This window comes from Chlorocebus sabaeus, chromosome 14 (genome assembly GCF_047675955.1).
Source record: "Chlorocebus sabaeus isolate Y175 chromosome 14, mChlSab1.0.hap1, whole genome shotgun sequence".
In the NCBI taxonomy this organism is placed as follows: domain Eukaryota; kingdom Metazoa; phylum Chordata; class Mammalia; order Primates; family Cercopithecidae; genus Chlorocebus; species Chlorocebus sabaeus.
Window position 1 is genome coordinate 28,854,538 of NC_132917.1, and position 20,518 is coordinate 28,875,055.

At 36.8% G+C, this 20,518-nt stretch overlaps 1 protein-coding gene across 4 annotated transcripts in view; it reads left to right on the forward strand.

The window, feature by feature from the left end:
• Positions 1 to 17,150, forward strand: part of CLIP4 (CAP-Gly domain containing linker protein family member 4) — a 68,528-nt gene extending 51,378 nt beyond the window's left edge. For all 4 annotated transcript variants that reach the window (XM_038006224.2, XM_038006227.2, XM_007971058.3 and 1 more), the window contains exons 14-16: positions 1,104 to 1,168; positions 7,674 to 7,746; positions 14,899 to 17,150. In XM_038006224.2, the coding sequence (XP_037862152.1) occupies positions 1,104 to 1,168; positions 7,674 to 7,746; positions 14,899 to 15,220 (460 nt within the window). In that variant the 3' untranslated portion in view covers positions 15,221 to 17,150. The remainder of the gene's footprint in view (positions 1 to 1,103; positions 1,169 to 7,673; positions 7,747 to 14,898) is intronic.
• Positions 17,151 to 20,518: the final 3,368 nt, after the last annotated feature.

Here is a 20,518-nt window from a genome sequence, read left to right on the forward strand (position 1 = left end):
CACATTATTTTTTTCTGCTTGGATGGCTTTCTACACCCACCTACTATTGCCCAACTTTCACCTAGTTAATACCTTTTCTTTGGCTAATATATGACTCAGTCAAAACTTCTTTAGAGAAACTCTGAGAAAACTCACGAGGTTAATCACACATACAGACACACAAACACACACACACACACAGACACATTGCTCAAGTGATCTTCATTAGCATAGTGTTCACTTTCTTAGTTCTTACTATTATTAGGCACTTACTACTAATGAACTGATTACTTCTAGGATTCACTCCCTCTCACCTGTCTGTTACTGCTTCATTCAAATATCCATCCTCTTCATAAAATCATATTCTTTGTGTCCATCAGTCTCTCATTGTGGTATGTTGTATATCATGTAAAAATGATGCCTGTGAATTGTAATGTGAAATTGCAAATATTGCAAGAGTTGCAGGATTTCTTGATGGTAATAAGATATGCTGGAGGAAGTGATTGACAAATGACGGCTTTCCAGATTTAGGTCACTAAACAGTTGAAAGAAAATGAGCCTGTCAGGATTGACTTTTTAAAAATAAAGAATGATTTGAATATCAAAAAATGAAGGAAACCCCATCGGGAAAGTGACCTTTATGATTGTGGCTTAGAGTCAAATATAAAGTAAAAGATGTTGAATTGTATTAGTCATGTAGTTTTACCAGAAAAACCACTCACACAAACTCAGCCAATGTATTTTTCTTTCAATTTAAGAATTAGTGCCTTTTTCACAGTATTAATCTAACATTTGTTAAGTTTAATATAAAATAAACATATTTTCATATTTTTAGTTTCATCTTTGAAGATGAAGTTACAAAGAAATAAATTCAGGTCCATATTTTAGGTGAATTCACTTGAATTTTTTTCTACACTAATTATCTTTGGATAGTGAGAACCTCTTCTATTTAATTATTGTTTTTCTTCCATGCCAGATGGAAGCTCATTCCTGGCTTATAATGGACACTCAATAAGTATTTGTTTAATGAATGACTACAATTGGGGTGAAAAACTTAGTTGATAGCCAGTCTTAAACCTGAAAACCAGCTACTTCTAATGAGGTGTACTTTGTTTTATTCATAGAGTAACAGATTCCCTGGATACCCTTTCAGAAATTTCTTCAAATAAACAGAATCATTCTTATCCTGGTAAGACTACACAGTTTTGTGGTCCTAATCATTATTTCTTTGCTTTCATTTATTGAAAAATTTTTATTGTGAGGTATATATGTATACAAAAGGGTCTATCAACTGTATTTGTATAGTTTGTGTAATAATAGAGCAGACATCTGTTACCTATCCTGTGGCTGAAGAAGAAGATGACCTGATCTGTAGAAACGCCTGAGTACCTCATCATCTCATCTGCCTCCCTCTTCATATACCCCATCCTCAGGTGGAGGAGTCTTGAATTGCACATTAATTATTCCCTTGATTCTCTTTATTTTTATCACCCATATATAGATATATCAATAAATAATATGTGTTTAGTTTTGGTTGTTTGCTATTTTGTTATTTAGCATTCCATTGAAATATTCATTCCATAATTGATGGTTATTTGGGTTATATCCTGTTTCTTTTCTATTACAAACTATGTTCTTGTGCACACTTGAAGTTTCTCTAGCATTGCCAGGCATGGGATACCTATGCCTCCACCTTCCTAGGTAATGCCTGTCTGTCTGTATTGCATACTGTATCTGCGATGAACCAGAGCCTCTGCTGCTCCTCACCTCATTAGTACTTACCTTGTTTGATTTAGAACTCTTTGCCTATCTGAAGGGCTTAAATGGTATTTCATTATGGTTTTAATTTGCGTTTTCTAGATTACAAATAAGGATGAGCCTATTTTCATGCTTATAGGCCATATGCCTTTCCTGTATTATGAAGTACCTGTTCAAGTTTCTTGCCCATTTTCAGGGGGTGGTTTGTCTTTATCTTATTAATTTGTAGGCTTCTTTGTGTATTTTGGGGACAAACATTTTGTCAATTTCATGTGTGGCAAATCTCTTGCCCAGGTTGTTACTTGTATTTTAATCTTTTTATTTATTATTTTTGGTGTCTTTAGGTTAGCAGAACTCCTTAATTTTTTGTAGTCAAAATAGCAAAACATCTTATGGCTTGCCCTTTTTGTTTTAAGAAATCTTTTCTTAAAATTGAAATTATGAAGATATTTTCTTATGTTGTTTTCTAAAAGATTTATATTTTTGTGTTTCCCATTTGTCAGTTTACTCAGAATTGATTTTGTGTGTGTTAAGGATCTAATTTCTTTTTTTCTTTTGCACGGATAACCATCTGTGAAAGAGTGATTTGTATAATACCAATCCTTGAATAATTGTTGAGGTTAATTTTATGGTCCACTCTAATAGGTATGTTGTTTTAATTTGAAATTCCCTCGTGTTTTAATTTGGGATTTTCTAAAGATGTTTGATGATGTGTTGGTTGCTAGGGATGCTGTGACAAAGTACCACAGACTGGGTGGTTGAAACACAAAAATTTATTTTCTCAAAATTCTGGAGGCTCTACAAGTCTGAGATCAAGGTGTTGGCAGGTTTGGTTTATTCTGAGGCCTTTCTCCATGCCTTGTAGATGGCCTTCTATCTCTGGTGTCTTCATGTGGTCTTTTTCATTGTGTGTGTGTGTGTGTGTCCCACTCTCCTCATCATAAAGACACTAGTCACGTTGGATTAGAGCCCATCCATATGACCTCATTTAACTTAATTACCTCCAATTACATATGACCTCATTTTACCATAATTATCTTCAAATATAGTCACATTCTGAAATGCCAGGAGGTTAGGACTTCAGCATATGAGTTTTTGGGGGACACAATTCAGTCTGTAACAGATGCTGACTATCTTTTCATATGTTTATGTGCCATCTCTTTTTTTGTGTTTTTTATTGACATATCATAGTTGTACATATTTTTGGGGTACATGTGATAGTTTTATGCACATATACAATGTGTAATCATTAAGTCAGGGTATTTGGGATATCTATCACCTCAAACATTGATCTTTTCTTTGTGTTGGGAATGTTATAATTCTTCTCTCCTAGCTATTTTGAAATATGCAATAAGTTATTAACTATAATTTTTCCCCTGTGCTATTGAATACTAGAACTTATCCCTTCTATTTAACTGCATGTTTGTGCCCATTAGCCAACCTCTCTTTATCCCTCTTCCCACCCACACACCCCTCCCAGCCTTTGATGTTAATCATTCCACTCTACCTTCATAAGATCCACTGTTTTAGCTCCTGCACCTGAGTGAGAACGTGTGATATTTGTCTTTCTGTGCCTGGCTTATTTCACTTAACCTCCAGTTCCATCCATGTTGCTGCAAGTGACAGGATTTCATTCTTTTTATGGTGGAATACTCTTCCACTGTGTACATATACTATATTTTCTTTCTCCATTCATCCACTGGTGGACACTTAGGTTGATTCCATATCTTGGCTGTTGGGAATCGTGCTGCAATAAACATAAGAGTGCGGCTATCTCTTCAATGTACTGATTTCCTTTCTTTTAGATATATACCAGCAGTGGAATTGCTGGATTCTATGATAGTTCTATTTTTAGTTTTTTGAAGAACCTCCATCCTGTTTTTCCATGATGGCTGTAGTACTGCTTATTCCCAACAGCGTACAACAATGTCCCAACAATGGTATGCTATATCTTTTTTGATGAAGTGCCCGTTCACATCTTTTGCTCATTTTTAAATTCTGTTTGCTATTTTCTTATTGTTCTTTGTATATTTTGAATACCAAACATGTATCAGACATGTGTTTTGCAAATATTTTCCCCCAGTCTGTGGCTTGTCTTTTCATTCTCATAACAGTGTATTTCACAGAGCAGAAGCTTTTAGTTTTAATGAAGTCCAAGTTATCAGTTTTTCATTTCATGAATTGTGCTTTGGTGTTTTATCTAAAAGTCATCATCAAACCCAAGATCACTCTGATTTTTGTCCTGTGTTATCTTCTAGGAGTTTTATAGTTTTGTGTCTTACACTTAGATCTATGATCCATTTTGAGTTAATTTTGGGGTAAGATGTGAGGTCTGTATCTAGATTTTTTTTTTTTCCGCATGAGAATGTCCAGTTGTTGGAGTATTATGTGTTGAAAAGACTGTCTTTTTTTCCATTGAATTGCCTTTGCTCGTTTTTCAAAGATCAGTTGGCTAATTTATATGGGGCTGTTTCTGGGCTCTCTGTTCTGTTTCATTGATCTATTCGTCTAATCTTTTGCCAATACCACACTGTCTTGATTACTGTAGCTTAATAGTAATTCTTCAGGTTGAGTAGTGTCAGTCCTCTGGTTTTGATCTGCTTCAATGTTGTGTTGGCTATTCTGGGCCTTTCACCTGTGTATATACACTTCATAATCAGTTTGTTAATATCCATAAAATAACTTGCTGGGATTTTAACTGGGATTGCATTGACTATATCGATCAAGTCGGGAAGAACTGACATGTTAATATTTAGTCTTTTTACCTATGAACATGGACTGTCTCCCTATTTATATCTTCTTTGACTTCTTCCATCAGAGTTTTATAGTTTTCCTTATATAGACTTTGTACATATTTTGTTAGATTTATACCTATGTATTTAATTGTTTGGCATTAATGTAAATGGTATTGCTTTTGTAATAATATATTTTTTTATCTTAAACCAGCGTTCTTTTGGTTAAGTATTTGCCTAATATATCTTTTTCTGTCCATTGACTTGTAACCTTTCTATGTTCTTGTGTTTTTAGAATATTTCTACATGGAATATAGTTAGGTTTTTCTTTTATTATTATTACTATTATACTTTAAGTTCTAGGGTACATGTGCACAACGTGCAGGTTTGTTACATATGTATACATGTGCCATGTTGGTGTGTTGCACCCATTAACTCGTCATTTACATTAGGTATATCTCCTAATGCTATCCCTCCCTGTTACCCCTACCCTACAACAGGCCCCGGTGTGTGATGTTCCCTTTCCTGTGTCCAGGTGATCTCATTGTTCAGTTCCCACCTATGAGTGAGAACATGCGGTGTTTGGTTTTCTGTTCTTGCAATAGGTTGCTGAGAATGATGGTTTCCAGCTGCATCCATGTCCCTACAGGTTTTACTTTTTTTAAAAAGTCTGACAATCTTTCTTTTAACCTGAAAGTCTTACTCATTTGCATTTATTGTAATTACTGATATACACTGATGATATTTTTGTTATTTGTTTTCTATTCACTTTTTTGTACTTAATAAGTGATTTTTATTTCTCGACTTTATTCTGGCTATATATCCCACCCTCTTTTTTTTTTTTTTTTTTCCATTCTGTTTACTCCCTCTACTTATGTAGAAGTTATAGTCTATGAAGATGCTTCTTAGTAATTACTGTAGATAATTTAGCATTAATACTTGGTAAAGTCTGAAGTTAATTTTTATCCTTTCTCAAATAATAGAAAAATAATTAGAAACTGAGTTGTCCAGTTTATATTTTATTTCTCCTATAAATTTGACATTATTGTAGTAGTTTTATATTGTAACATTACTCTCATATTTCCCAGTATCTTTACTCATTAACCTTCAAAATTTCTACTTGGGATCATTTTTAAAATTTCATGTATATTCTTTAAAATTTCTTTTAGAAAGGGTCTGTTGGGTAACAAACTCTTTGTTTTTTGTCTTTTCCAATGATAATTTTACTCAGTGTAGAATTTTAGGTTGAAAGATATTTTCCCCTTGCATATTGACAGTATTGTGCTGTTTTTTGGCTTCTGTCATTGTTGATGAGATGTCATCTGTGAGTCTAACTAATTCATATTAGTCGTTTCACTATGATATGTCTAGGTAGAGATTCCTTTTTGTTTATCCTTTTTGTTTGGCATTATGGATTTTTCTGTGTCTGGGAGTTGATCAATTATTTACAATTCTTATAATTTTAAAATAGTTCCTCCTTTATTATCTTTCTTAGCTCCTTCTGAAACTCTGTTTAGTAGTATGTTGGACCTTCTCATTTTCTTTCCCATGCTGTCTCATATTTCTCACAACTTGTCACTCTAGACTATATTTTGGATATCTTCAGACCCATCATTCTGTTTCCTGATTCTCTCTTCAGCTATGTTTATTCTGCTGCTTAATCCAGCCATAAAGTTTTAAAATTATAAAGATTATCTTTTGTTTTCTTTTTTCAAATCTGCTTGTGACTTACCATTGCAATTCTTTCCCCATATTTTCAAATTTTTCTTTTATGTCTTTAAATATTTAAAGTATTTTATTTTGTGTTAAATAATTCAGTATCTAAAGCCTTTGTGAGTCGGATTCTGCCATCTGTTTCTGTTGAGACTAACTTATGGTTTGCCTTCTTTCCTTGTGAGTTTTGTAATTTATTCTTGTGAGATGCTTGTTTTACCCAGAATTTTATATATAAAAATTCTTTGAGGCCTGCGTTGATGCCTCCAGACAAGATTATATCTACCTGTGCCAGTTGCCTGGAGGCACTGCCAACCTGGGACACTTTAATTTATAGTCTCTGCAACATATTTTTGCAGATAACATGAATTTCATTCATGGTAACAAATTCTGAGGGGAGAAAATTTTGTCTCTTACTGAGGATTAAGGTTGACATAAGTGACTTTCCTTTGTCTTAATCTGAACGGTGTTTCGTTTTGTTTCTCATTTCACCTTGCACTGAGAGTGAGCTGTTTGGGATCCTCACTTTAACCAAGAATTTTTTGTGAGACTCCATTTGGAGGCCCTAGGCTTTATTTCCTTCCCTGTCTCCTGTGTAGCCAGTAAGGTGAAAGCCCAGGTCCTCTGGAATTCAGTGGAAAGCCTGCTGGTATAAGATGGTCAATTACTTTGGTGCTTGGGGGACTCTGATGGTTTCTCTTTTTTGTTTTTAGCCTCTTTGAAATTGTGCCTTTTGTGTCAGCTCGATAGTATTTTTTAACAATTATAGTTTTAAACTAAAATTGTGTCAATCAAAAGATTCATTTAGCACATCTGGTCTGCCGTAACTGGCCAGGCTGGAAATCTTGTTTCTTTTTAAAAACATCTTTTTAAAAATTTACCTCTTGTGAAGTGTTTTTGTTTCTGTTGTATTATTTGGAGATGCCAGCAATCAAAAGCCCTGAAGTTAATTGTTCAATGTTTTATGAATGATTGTATCTTTAAACCATTTTATCTTTTTCTTTTTTGTATGATTATCAAGATTGTCATATTTGATAGTAAAAATAATCAGCTTTATAAATGTGTAATTCAATTTTATTTGATTTTTAAGAAATCTTATAATGAAATTCTCCAAATGTAATGTCATGCTCTTCACTTATTCATCTATGCGTATAGTTTGATCATGAAGGTAAAGATGAAAATTTGTTAAGAAATCTAAACTACCATTATATTCTGTATACTTACCTTCTCTGTTTTCTTTTCTTTTTTAATGAGATAGGATCTCACTCTATTGCCCAGGCTGGTCTTGAACTCCTAAGTTCAAGCAGTCTTCCCACTTGGCTTCCCAAAGTGCTGGGATTACAGGTGTGAGCCACCGTGCCGGCCTGCTTTCTGTTTTGAAAGAAACATTTAATATAATAGAACATCTATAGAAGAAGTGATAAAATATCATTTTAAATAAGAACTGAAAGCTTATATTTTTCTTCTTCTAACCCCAACTTTCATATTTAGGTTTTAGGAGAAGTTTCAGCACAACTTCTGCTTCTTCCCAAAAGGAGATTAACAGAAGAAATGCTTTTGCCAAGTAAGTATTAAGAAGATTTAGAAAAACGCCTTTCAAGATGAACATGATGGGATTCTGTGAAGAAAGAAAAGTGGAGTGCTGTATCTTTTGCATCGCTTGGTAGAGTTTTAACACGTAGGAGAAAAGGTGTGATGAGTGTATTGAGAAGAGTTCTTCCTCCCTCCTTTGCAAGCACAATTAAAAATGTCATCAGTGACTAAAACTAGTGCACTGCATATATTTTATCTTCATAGAGGTTAGAACTGTTAATAAAAGTTAGAGGAATTTACATATTGTCTTTTCATTAAGTAGGGCAGATTGCTTTTAAACTCTCCTTAAGTAATCAGAGATTTGATTTAATATTGCCAGTGATACATGAAAGAAATGTAAGGTGTAATCTTAACAGTTATTTTGAAAAATGCTCCCAATTCCTCTTAAGAGTATATTGCTCACAAAAGCCTTTTGTTGTTTTGTTTTGTTGTAGAGAGAATGCCCTTTGCTCTTTTTCATTTTTGTTCGTCTCCCCCAGACCCACTTTACTAATCCCCAGTGGTTTTCTGAAGCTTTTTCACTTTAGAGCAATATGAGGCTCTTCCAGACCGATTGGGTTTAGAGGTTCTTTTTTTAAAATGCTGCCGGTTAATCTATGAATAATACCCTGGGGGAAAAGGCTTAGCTGCTTAGGGAAGTACACATGCTTGCTTAAGTAGTGGGACCCTAGCAGCCACCAGAAATTAGAGCCCAAAGGCTAGAACTTGATGTCCCACCGGGGACAGGCAGGTCATTTGTTTACCTTCTGGCATGAAGGTATTGGCAAGCTTCACAGAGATCTGAAATTTCACGGGAGAAGCCTGGCTGGTCCTAAGGACTGTTAGGTACTGTTGAGAGGGTTGGGTGGGGCTGTTTTTCTCCCTTCCTCAAAACCATCACCAATTTTGAGAATTTTGAAATTGGTCTTCTTGCTTGAGTAGCTGAAAGAGTTTAAGGGCAGTCAGTTTATGCTCCAGTTTATTGAAGATATTCAAGAGTTCCTAGGCAGAATGGAAGAAGCTGCTAAGAAGAAACAACCAGGAAATAAAGGATTCTAAAGGGAGAGAGGTATCCAAATCAGTGTCGAGATGCTGGTGAGTGGAAGAACATGATACAGAGAAGCAAGGGAAGGAGAAAACAATCTGAGCCCTGGGAATTATACAGCAGGTATGGTTATACACAAGATGCTCTGCAGACGTGAGGTGGAAATATCAGTACTTCCCCGTTTTCTCTAAAACTAAAAAAGCTTTGGTAATATTTATACAGGTTAACACTAGCACCTTAAAAATATACTTTTATTGAGGATAGAGAATAAACTTTTTTTTTTTTTTTTGAGATGGAGTCTCACTCTGTTGCCCAGACTGGAGTGTGGTGGCACGATCTTGGCTCACTGCAAGCTCCACCTCCCAGGTTCACACCATTCTCCTGCCTCAGCCTCCCGAGTAGCTAGGACTACAGGTGGCTGCCACCATGCCCGGCTAATTTTTGTTTTTTTTTTTAAGTGGAGACGAGGTTTCACCGTGTTAGCCAGGATGGTCTCGATCTCCTGACCTGGTGATCGACCCACCTTGGCCTCCCAAAGTGCTGGGATTACAGGCATGAGCCACCACGCCTGGCCGAGAGTAAACTTTTTACGTTATTTATTTATCTGTTTTTACTCATAAAGTGTGCAACCAAAATGTTTGGTGATCATTGTTCTCAGGAACAAAAGAAAGGGTTTCAGGTGCTGGCAAACACTAGGACATTGTCCCTGCTCTCAGGGGTGAGGGAAACAGGACAGTGCTCGATGGCCTTCTGCTAAGGTGCCAGAGTTGATGGCGTGTTGTGCTGTTGTTAACCTGGAGATGTGGTGCGTTCTGAGGCACATGTGTTGAGAAAGTGCGTTTCTTGAGATTCATCCAACTCTGCTCCATTTCCTTGCTTATTTGTATGGAAATAAATGATACTTTGAGAAGAAATGTGGAGAATTGAGTCAGAGATGATGGACATTCTTGGGTAGAAACTTGAAGGCCTTGGAGGACACATTTGGCCCCTACGAGTGAAAGCAAGCTGGGAGAGGGGAAGGAACAGTCCCCCCATGCCCTTTCTGTGAGAAAACAAGATTGGTCTAGATCACGTACAGAAATGGTAGTGAGGAATACATTTCATCCCGAGGAAGACATGGCAGAAAGGGGGAGGGAAGCAGCTCTGTCTTCAGAACACTGTATGTCCAGTGCCAAGAATTAGCTTGAGATTTTACCACACGGGTAAAATCAGGTCACAGGGACCTGATAGGCATGAGGCATCTATTCTCCTTCACTCTGCGGATGTCTCCATCCTGCCTGGGATCTGTCTCCTGTCCCGTCGTTACTAACTCGCTTCAGCTCTTCTCCATGTTATCAGCAGGGCTTGCTCAGAAATCCTCACTGGGTCGTGTCTGTGGAATCTGGCTCACTGGCATGGTTTGGTCAGCCCAAATTTGATTGTCTTTAGGCGGAACTCGTACGATCCTGTCTGCCACAGGTCTGGCCTCTCACATCATGTATGTGCTTGGGTTTGTTTTCTGCCTGTCCCTTAAAGCCTTCGAATTCTCAAACACAGAATGAAGTCCAGTTTCATTGGCCCAGCATACAAAGACCTACATGATTGGCTCCTGTGTTTCCCTGACTTTTGTTTCATGGTAATATCCTCACAGGTGATTGCAGTTCTCTAAACTGTATGCTTTTCAGGAATATAAAAAGTAACACATATTTTGGCCAGGCACAGTGGCTCATGCCTATAATCTCAACACTTTGGGAGGCCAAGGCGGGAGGATCACTTGAGGTCAGGAGATCGAGATAATCTTGGCCAACATGGTGAAAGCCCATGTCTGTTAAACTACAAAAAATTAGCTGGGTGTGGTGGCAGGCACCTGTAGTCCCAGTTGCTTGGGAGGCTGAGGCAGGGGAATCGCTTGAACCCGGGAGGCGGGGGTTTCAGTGAGCCAAGATCACACCACTGCCCTCTATCCTGGCAACAGAGCAAGACTCCATCTCAAAAAAAAAAAGAAAAGAAAAGAAAAGAAAAAAATACAAAAATTAGCTGGGCATGGTGGCAGGCACCTGTAGTCCCAGCTACTTGGGATGCTGAGGCAGGAGGATCACTTGAACCTGGGGGGTGGAGGTTGCAGTGAGCCGAGATTGCTCCACTGCACTCCAGCCTGGGTGACAGAGCAAGACTCTGTTTCAAAAAACAAAAAAAAGTAATATATATATTTTTCTCAGATGACGATCTCTGCATTTCTTTTTCTTTGTGCTTATCTTTCAAGCTGGCAGAAATGTCATTTCCCCACTAACGTGTCTTTCCTGAGGCTTTAAGGGAGAAGAGACGTCTTCCTCTTCTGTGCTCATTCGGCACTGTATACAGTCTTTATTATAGTATTTATAACATTTTACTGACTATTATGTACAAATACCTAGAACGTACCCCCATGCCTGCCATTTCATAGGTGGCCCATAAATGTTTTTGAACGAGTAAACAGAGCTCTCAAACATACCGCAATTCTAAGTGTCTCAATTCTCTGGCTTTTGAGCTTTGACATACCTTGAATCAGATAAATCATTCTTATTAGAATGTTAAGTGTTTACCCAAGCCATTAATTTTTGGTTTAGATGTTGAATCCATTATTTACTTGTTTCTTTAAAAGCTTTTTTGATTATGAAAGTTGTATAATATTTGAAAAATTAAGAAAAAATGTAAAAAGGTCATCTGTAATGTTGATATCTAGATGAGATTATCACTGTTAGCATTTGGTATATACTTTTCCAATTGTTTTCCTAATGCATGTGTCTGATTTTTATTTTTTATTTTTTTTTTGAGAGGGAGTTTCACTTTTGTCGCCCCGGCTGGAGTGTAATGGTGTGATCTTGGTCACTGCAACCTCCACCTCCTGGGTTCAAGTGATTCTCCTGCCTCAGCCTCCCGAGTAGCTGGGATTACAGGCCTGTGCCACCATGCCCAACTAATTTTTTGTATTTTTAGTAGAAATGGGGTTTCACCATGTTAGCCAGGCTGGTCTCGAATTCCTGACCTCAGGTGATCCACCTGCCTCGGCCTCCCAAAATTCTAGGATTACAGGTGTATACCACCGTGCCCGGCCATGTGTCTGAATTTTTAAGCAAAGGGAGATGAATCATAGTCCATATACCCATTTCAAAGCTTTCCCCTGTATGTCGTGCTCATATTTCCATATTCTTTAATAGCTTCCTTCCGTGTTACTTTTGCAATGTTTTTAAAGACTGTGCCGTGATATGAAAACATTTTTATGGCACAATAATAAATGAAAAAAATCAGAATTTAACTCATAATAGGTGCCAGACTTCTAAAACATGTATTGAACTCTCCCCTTCCTTGTTCCTTCCCCAATACTTCCTATCTCTTTCTCTACATATATGTGTATGAGGGTGTTTTTCAGTATTTATATATTTATTTGATGAGTCTTACTCTGTCGCCCAGGCTGGAGAGCAGTGGCACTATATCAGCTCACTGAAACCTCCACCTCCTGAGTTGAAGTGATTCTCATGCCTCAGCCTCTCGAGTAGCTGGGATTACAGGCGCCTGCCACTGTGCCCCTCTAAGTTTTATATTTTTTTGTACAGTCAGGGTTTCACCATGCTGGCCAGGCTGGTCTGAAACTCCTGGCCTTAAGTGATCTGCCTGCCTCAGCCTCCCACAATGCTGGGATTATAGGCGTGAGCTGCTGTGCCCGGCTCTTTTTTCAGTTCATGCATTAAAGGTCTTTATTTGCAGTTAATTTTAATATGGAGGAGTGGTGAGAATCATAGCCTTTGTCTCAGCTAATTTTTACAGCACTTGTAATTCCATGTTCACTGCTTTTTCACTGCTTTGAAGTTTTACTTTTTAATCACATGTAAAATAATTATGTGTATTTTTCATTTTTCTAAAATATGTTTTCTGTGTCATTTAAAACTACATTGTTATGCCAGAGCCACATTGTTTTAACTGTTTTAACTTTATAATTTAACCTAATGGCAGCGTAAACCTCGCCTCATTATTTTTCAACCTTTTCTTAATTACCAGTACCCATTCTGTTTGTGACGAGAGCCTGGTCTTTGTGCTTATGCAGCCATGGATCTGAGCCTCGTCTTTGCTCTTTTCATCTCTCTGACCTTAGGCACATAGCTTAATTTTTTTGAGCCTCAGATTCTTCTTCTGTTATAAGGAGGTAATAATCCCATCTTCACTGGTTTGGGTGAGATCAAAAGAGATAACGTATGTGAAGTGTTAGGTACCTACTAAGTGTTCAGGAAATGATGGCTATTGTCATTATTCCTGTGAAAATTACAGTAATTTTGTCAGGTTACAAAAAATATCCATTTGGGGAGAATTAACCTGTATACATTTCTGTTTAGTAACAGAGCTCCTCCATGTGTGTTCTTCAGTAAAGATTTATGCTTTTTCTTACAGGTATTACATGTTTCATCAGTAAATTTATTATTTGTGCATTTGACATGTAAATAATTTAAGACTATTTTCTAATTAGAATTCTATCACGTACTTGCAGATGTGGCTTAGAATAAATCTCTGAGCCTCAGTTTTCCTATCCATTAAAATTAGTCATCTTCCTTTGTTGCAGGGTGGTTAATAGGAGCAAATGAGACATTGTATGTGACAGTGTATTAAAAATATAGAAAGTGAAATGAAATATGAAATAAGACCCAGATTCTGTTCACAACGAGATCCTGTGTAGTTTTAGTAACAGGTTCTGTGTTGAATCTCCTGTGGGGTAGGGAGAGGGGTTTCTTTTGGAGGGGGGTGGCATGGGATAGAGGATGGAAGGCTCCAGGTAGTTTTGGTGGTTTCTTGCCGTTTTGGAAGGTCTCAGCCCAGGGGGCAACAAGACTCTGGTCATGTTTCTGTTGTGGATGAATATCAGGGTCAGTTACTTCCAGTGGACAGTGCAGGCAGCTCTGGGGCAGTATGGCCTTGAGGCCTTGGGTGAGTGCACTGGGGAGTCCCATGCCTCATTATCAGGTTGTGGTGGTGGTGAGTGCTAGGAGACATTCTAGCACATTGTAAGGAATGTTATGTTGTAGGGAGAAGGAGAGGCAGCTGCTCAAGGCACCTCAGACTCTCATTAGTGTTAGTGGCTGGGAGGGTGCTAACCCTTTAACCGTAACTGGAGTTTATACATAGAACATATATGCATATATGTATAGATATTTCCAGAGTTGTAGATTTACAGTTTTTGAAATTTGTTTTCACATGAAAAAATATTTTTTTTGAGTGAACAAAAAATAAATTTACTACACGGTCAAAATACTAGATTCTTTTCTTTTTGCTTTATTTGATAATACTGGTAGAAATTAATTAGGTATAAGTGTATTTTTTCTAATTGCTATTTTACTGAAAGCATATGTATGTGTACACACACACACACATATATATATGGCAAATGAAATCTTAAATCCAGAATAGGGTAGTCTTAAAATAGCGCAAAGACAAAAACTTTTAAAATGTTAAACAAAAGTACAGTTGAACTTTGAGTAATGAGTGCGGGCATTTAGGAGTGCCATCCCCTGCTTGCCTGCACAGTTGAAAATCAGTGTATATCTTTTGACTCTCCCAGAACTTAACTACTGATAGCCCACTGTTGACTAGAAGCCTTACCTATAACATAAACAGCTGATTAATACATATTTTGTATGTTACATGTAGTATGTACTGTATTCTTACAATAAAGTAAGAAAAAAATGTTAAAGTCATAAGGAAAATATATTTACTATACCTTAAGTAGAAGCAGATCATCATAAAGATCTTCATCTTCATTGTCCTCACTTTGTGCAGCCTGAGGAGGAGGAGGAAGAGAAGGGGTTGGTCTTGCTGTCCTGGGTGGCGGAGGCAGAAGAAACTCTGTGTATACGTGGACCCACATACTTAAAACCTGTGTAGTTCATGGGTCAACTGCATATTCTAAAACTGCTATTTAAAATTTGAAAATCAAGTTGTGACCATAAAGTATTCTCTTTTGGGAACTGAATGAATGAATTCTGCATCTGGCAGTGGAAATGATATCAGGAAATGATGGCTGTCGTCATTCTTTATGTGAAAATCACAGTAATCTTCAGCACTAAAGAATTTTCCCCACTTTTCCCTTCCGCACAGATCGAAAGCTGCTTTACGTCGCAGTTGGAGCAGCACTCCCCCTGCAGGCGGCATTGAAGGGAGCGTGAAGCTGCACGAGGGGTCTCAGGTCCTGCTCACGAGCTCTAACGAGATGGGTACTGTTAGGTACGTGGGCCCCACTGACTTTGCTTCAGGTATCTGGCTTGGACTTGAGCTCCGAAGCGCTAAGGGAAAAAATGATGGGTCAGTGGGCGACAAGCGCTATTTCACCTGTAAGCCAAACCATGGAGTCTTAGTTCGACCGAGTAGAGTGACCTATCGGGGAATTAATGGGTCCAAGCTTGTGGATGAGAATTGTTGAGTTAAGCTTCTAAAATATTAAATAAACTCGAATATATATATATATAAAATTTGGTGTAAATAAAGAGTCCATGGTAAATGGTTTACTTTATTTAGCCATATTTAAAATTTGAAAATAGAGTTATCTTCTTAAAAACCATTATAACAATTCAGAGAGAGTTCTTTACAAAGCCATGAATATGAACTCTGGGGAGTCATGGTTCTTTTAAAGCAATTTTCAAAATAAGTACCGATTAAAGCTTTAGGTCCCAAGAAAATTCTGGGACTCAGGAAGAAAAAGTGCCATCAGGTGACCAGCTGTTGCATTTCTTTGCTTATTCTGTTTTCGTTTCGCACAAACCTATTGGATTTTTCTTAGCGCCATAATTGCGAAGGGTTTCTCTAGCTTTGGTTACGAGTAATGCTCACATGACCTTTTTTTTCGTCAAGCATTTTTGGAATTTTTCTTTCTTTCTGTGCTTTATTACTAATAAGTCCAATAAGTGAATAGTAGCTAGATGACTAGTATGTATTTTTATATTTTGGTAAAATTATTTGCCCTTTCAGAAATGCCTCGTCTAAAGATACATGATAATTTTGGAGTTGGAAGGGGCCTTAGAGCCTCTCCAGCTCTGCTTCTTGTCCATTGCCAAATACCGAAGTGGAAGCCTGTCTTACCTGGGGTCACTAACTGGTTGGTTAACTGAGCTAAGAGTAGAATGTGGGTCTCCTCACTTGTGGCCCAGTGCTCTTTCCTCTATACAAAATGTCTAATCTCAGATTTTTCTTCTGCTGCTTGACTGCTTCATCTGGATGAACTACAAAAACCCATGATTAAGGTTTATGAATTCAAGTGATAATTAGATTTTTTTGCACAAACTTACTTAACTTCCTTATTGGATATGTTTGTAACACATAAACACGAAGCACTTTTAAAACGATGCACTTTTATCTTTGTGAAGAATTTACCGTCCTTTCCTCCTGAGATATGAGAAACATTTTAAAAAATGTATTTAACAGAAGAGAGCAAATAAAGATATATTAGGAGGGATGTATTAGTTATTTACTTAAATGTTTATAATATCTGGATTTTTTTTTTTTATTACTCATAGAACTGGTGTTGGGTTTGCTGTTTTTATTTCTCGAATTGTTGCAGAGTTCAGCCTGTTACAAAGCTACAGAACTGTACTGTTTTTATTTTTCTTCTTGAGCATATGTTAACAAACTAAGCTTCATATTAGAGTGATGTCATAATGTAAAATGTTTGCATTGTGGTTACATATTGAAGTTTATGTCCTGTCTGTGTAAAGATTCATCTTTTATTGTGAATATTTAGACTTTACCACAGAAATACTGGAACAGTTTGCTTTATAAGATTAAAAAGTATCCTTCAGAATGGAGCTTGCCTTGTGCTTAGAAATAATATGTTGAACTATTTTGCAATATACTATTTTAAATCTAAATTCTGTCACTTCGCTGCCTTTTTAAAATAGTGTGGTGTTTCAAATATTGCTAGAGCTATTTTCCTGAAATACATTTGCAAAATAAGGCTGCTTTGTAATCAAGGAATATTTTTATTGATTGAAGGAAATGACTGTACTGCAATTCAAAAGTAAACTTATTTTATTATACAGATTATTTCTTAAAAACTCTATTTATACCTTAACATGAAATCCATGACCACACTAAACTTGGTTATTTATAATTTTTCCTGTTAAATATAAAACACTATAAATTAAAAACAGTGATGCCAACATTGAATTTATTTTTGAGGTCAAAGAACCAGTTGTTCTCTTTATATTTAGATGAGGATTATTAAGTCCATATAACATGTATGTTTACATATATTATACATGCAAATTAGGTGTTTTCATTTGTGTTTTGCTTATGAAATGTCATTTAAAGTTCAATTCTTGAGCATCAATAAAAAGGGAAGCTGTGTGGTTTTGGAATGGTATCTTGTCATTTACCTATTGCAACTCTCCTTTTTCTCAGTAACTCAGGGTACATATGCTTTGAACTTTTTCCTCATGGTAATGGCTTGGGTTTGTCCTATCCCTATAAAGAATATTAAAAAATATCATGCTTTCTACTCAACAATGTATGCTCATAGCCACCCTCCTATTAGTATTGTTTTGATGAATAGTGAGTCATTTAAGAAAAGAATTTATTTCTACAGTTAGGATTTCACTCATTTATTTAGCGTAGGATGGAACACTTTGAATTTAGATTAAAAAATAGAAATAATTAAATGCCTTTTACTAAAAAACGTTGTTTTTATATTTTGTTTTATATTTAGGGTGATTTTGAGGGAATATTTTTAAGTATGTAAGAATGGTGAGATACAGCTGTTTGCTGACTGAACCGTGGTGTTGTAATCTTGGTGTGAGTCTCTGGCACCTCCTCCCAAGAGCTCGTTTGTTCCCCTCTCATGTTTTAATTTTCTCTTTAGCATTTGGTCATGCTTACTACTGATTACAACTTCTTATTATTTCTTTCTTCCTTCACTAGATCGAGGAGTGGATTTTTGACTGTTTTGTTCACCACTTTATCCCCAACACCTAGAATAATACTTGATACCTAGTAGATGCTCGGTTTTGTTGTGTGAGCAAAGGCAGTAAAGGCCACTGATTGTTGGAAATATGCTATCTAGCTAGCTAGCTTCAGACAAGGGGCCTGGCGAGACTAGGCCACAGAACAGGTAAATTTTCTTAGACATGGAAGGAAGGAGGACAAGAAAAGTTTGAATCCAGGAGCCCTGAAGTTACCCCTGAAGAGTGTCGTGTGAGAGACAACAGATGCTGAGTGGCGCAGCAGTAGGGAATGGGGAGGAAAGACACAGCAGGACCACCTGGGTCAGCTACCTTTCCCTTCTGCCTGGTGGTAACTTTCAATTCCTATTTTAATATGATGGTAATGTACAGAACGTGGAAATACGTGTAGTCTAATATGGAGAGAATGAACTGGATCATACCCAAGTGGGGATAACGTTGATCTCCAGTATTTTTATATATATATGTGTGTGTGTGTGTGTGTATATATATGTATGTATATGTATTTTTTTTTTGAGTCGGGGTCTCGGTCTGTCACCCAGGCTGGAATGCCATGGTGCGATCTCGGCTCACCGTGACCTCTGCCTCCTGGGTTCAAGCGATTCTCCTGCCTCAGCCTCCCAAGTAGCTGGGATTACACAGGCACCCACCACGATGCCCAGCTAATTTTTTGTATTTTTAGTAGAGACGGGGTTTCCCCATGTTGGCCAGGCTGGTCTCAAACTCCAGACCTCAGGTGATCACCTGCCTTGGCCTCCCAAAGTGCTGGGATTACAGGCCTGATCCACCATGCCTGCCTGTGTTAGATATTTTTATTTCAGAGTTTTATTTTGAGGCTACCTATTTAGAATGTGTGATAATATTATTTAAACCACATCAACCAATGGCTAGAAGCCTATTGTGTTAAAATCATTCTTAATTGAGAAATAGTTCTAGTAGTTTTAATTACTTACCAGATGGATATTTGTTATCAAAATAACAAATGACTGAATGACTCAGAGACATATAATATCCATTACCACATTGCAAGCCAATAGAATAATTAATTTTTATTTTTTTCATGCCCTTTGCTTCTCTACACTTATTTATAATACAAATACAGTGGTTAATACAAAACTCACGTTATCATGTATATTTTTAGTATTTGTTTAGTATCCCTTGGTACATAGGCCTTATTTACAAACAGTGTCACATAATGCTGTTTGAATATAAAATAAGCATTCCTGATGAAGTTTATGTATAGGATGAACAAGTTAAACTTGCAGGACATGTTAAGATTGTATTATAAGCAGAATATGATGCTTTTGCTTAGGCAAAAAGATGTTGTTCTATCGTACTTTTTTGCTAATGCTCCTTTTTATGAGAGGAAGTCTACATGGTGGAATTCGAGTAGACGGGCATGTATTACTGACATTAATATCCTTTCATTATGTGTGGTCAAATGAAACTTTGTTTTATAGCTCTCTGTTGAGAGCAGCATCAAGGTGTAGGAGAAGCTTTTTCCTTTTATCTTTTTAGAATGTCTTCCAATGATTAGAATGTTCATGACGATAAATCAGCAGCAAATTTCATTATTTACTATACCTTTCAAATAGGGCAAGTGTAGTGGTCATGGTGGTGCTGAGAAGGGGCAGGGCGTTCTGAATTATTAAAGATATTTCAGGTGTTTAAATTGAGGCTGTTAGCTGAAAACATAATCTGTTCCCAAGGATCACTGGTGTCATTTTTTAAATGCTCATAAATCTGGTTTAAGTTCGGCTCTAAAATCCCTGATGAACCCAGATATGTGAGTTTGTTGCCACCGTAGCCCCAATAGACTCCTGCGTCAGGAGGAATTTGGTCTCAGGATTAGATATTTAGTCAGAGTTGTTTCAACTGGCTACATAAAATCCAATTGGGATCAATTGAACTCAGCAAGCTAACTATCCTGTACTGAATTTGAATTTTAGGCATTTCTAAAGCTTAGAAGGTTTAACCATCCAAGTGCTGTGTTCTTGGCCTGTGTCCATCTGAGGGAGGTTAAGTTCTTTCAGTTCCAGCCCTTCATGACTTTATTCCAAGTAGACAGACTTACCTTATTGAAGACTGAACTAATTATTATTTTTCACATAACAAATCAGACTGACATGGAGATGAATCATATTAAGATTATATGCACAGCTTCAAGCAGTGCTTTTTGTTCTTTTCTCTAGTATGACTTCTGAGATTTAGCTTGAAACTCAGTCAACAGTGTTAATGACATTGGCTGCCCCTGACAGTTCTTGTTGTGAAGGGTGGGTGTTACTATCCAGTATCTTTGGGGGAAAAAGAACCCTAAAATGGATTTTTAAATGAATTTTAATAGTCATAAAAAGTCTAATATTGATGGCAAGGGGAAATGGATTTTGTATTACAGACAATATAGAGCATTACAGAGCAGAAGAATAAAGCAAAAAATTATAGTTGCCTTTATTGAACCTGCTAATACAAATGGATTTCTAATAAGAATTCCAGTACATTACACATATCAGTGAAAATATTGTACTTTTTTCAGATATTTTCTCTTACTTGAAGGGAATAGAGCTTAGGGAATTAAGAAATAGCATGAGATTCTTGAGGCCTCACTTTACACCCCCCGGTGTGTAACAAAGGAAAATCCAATGTAATTTTCTGCTTTAGTTTCTTATCCTTTATAAAACATCACCAGCTGTTTCCTGGTGCATACTTGAGGAAAAAGAATTTCTATCTTGAAAATTATTTCTTCTGAGAACTGTGAAATACTATATAAA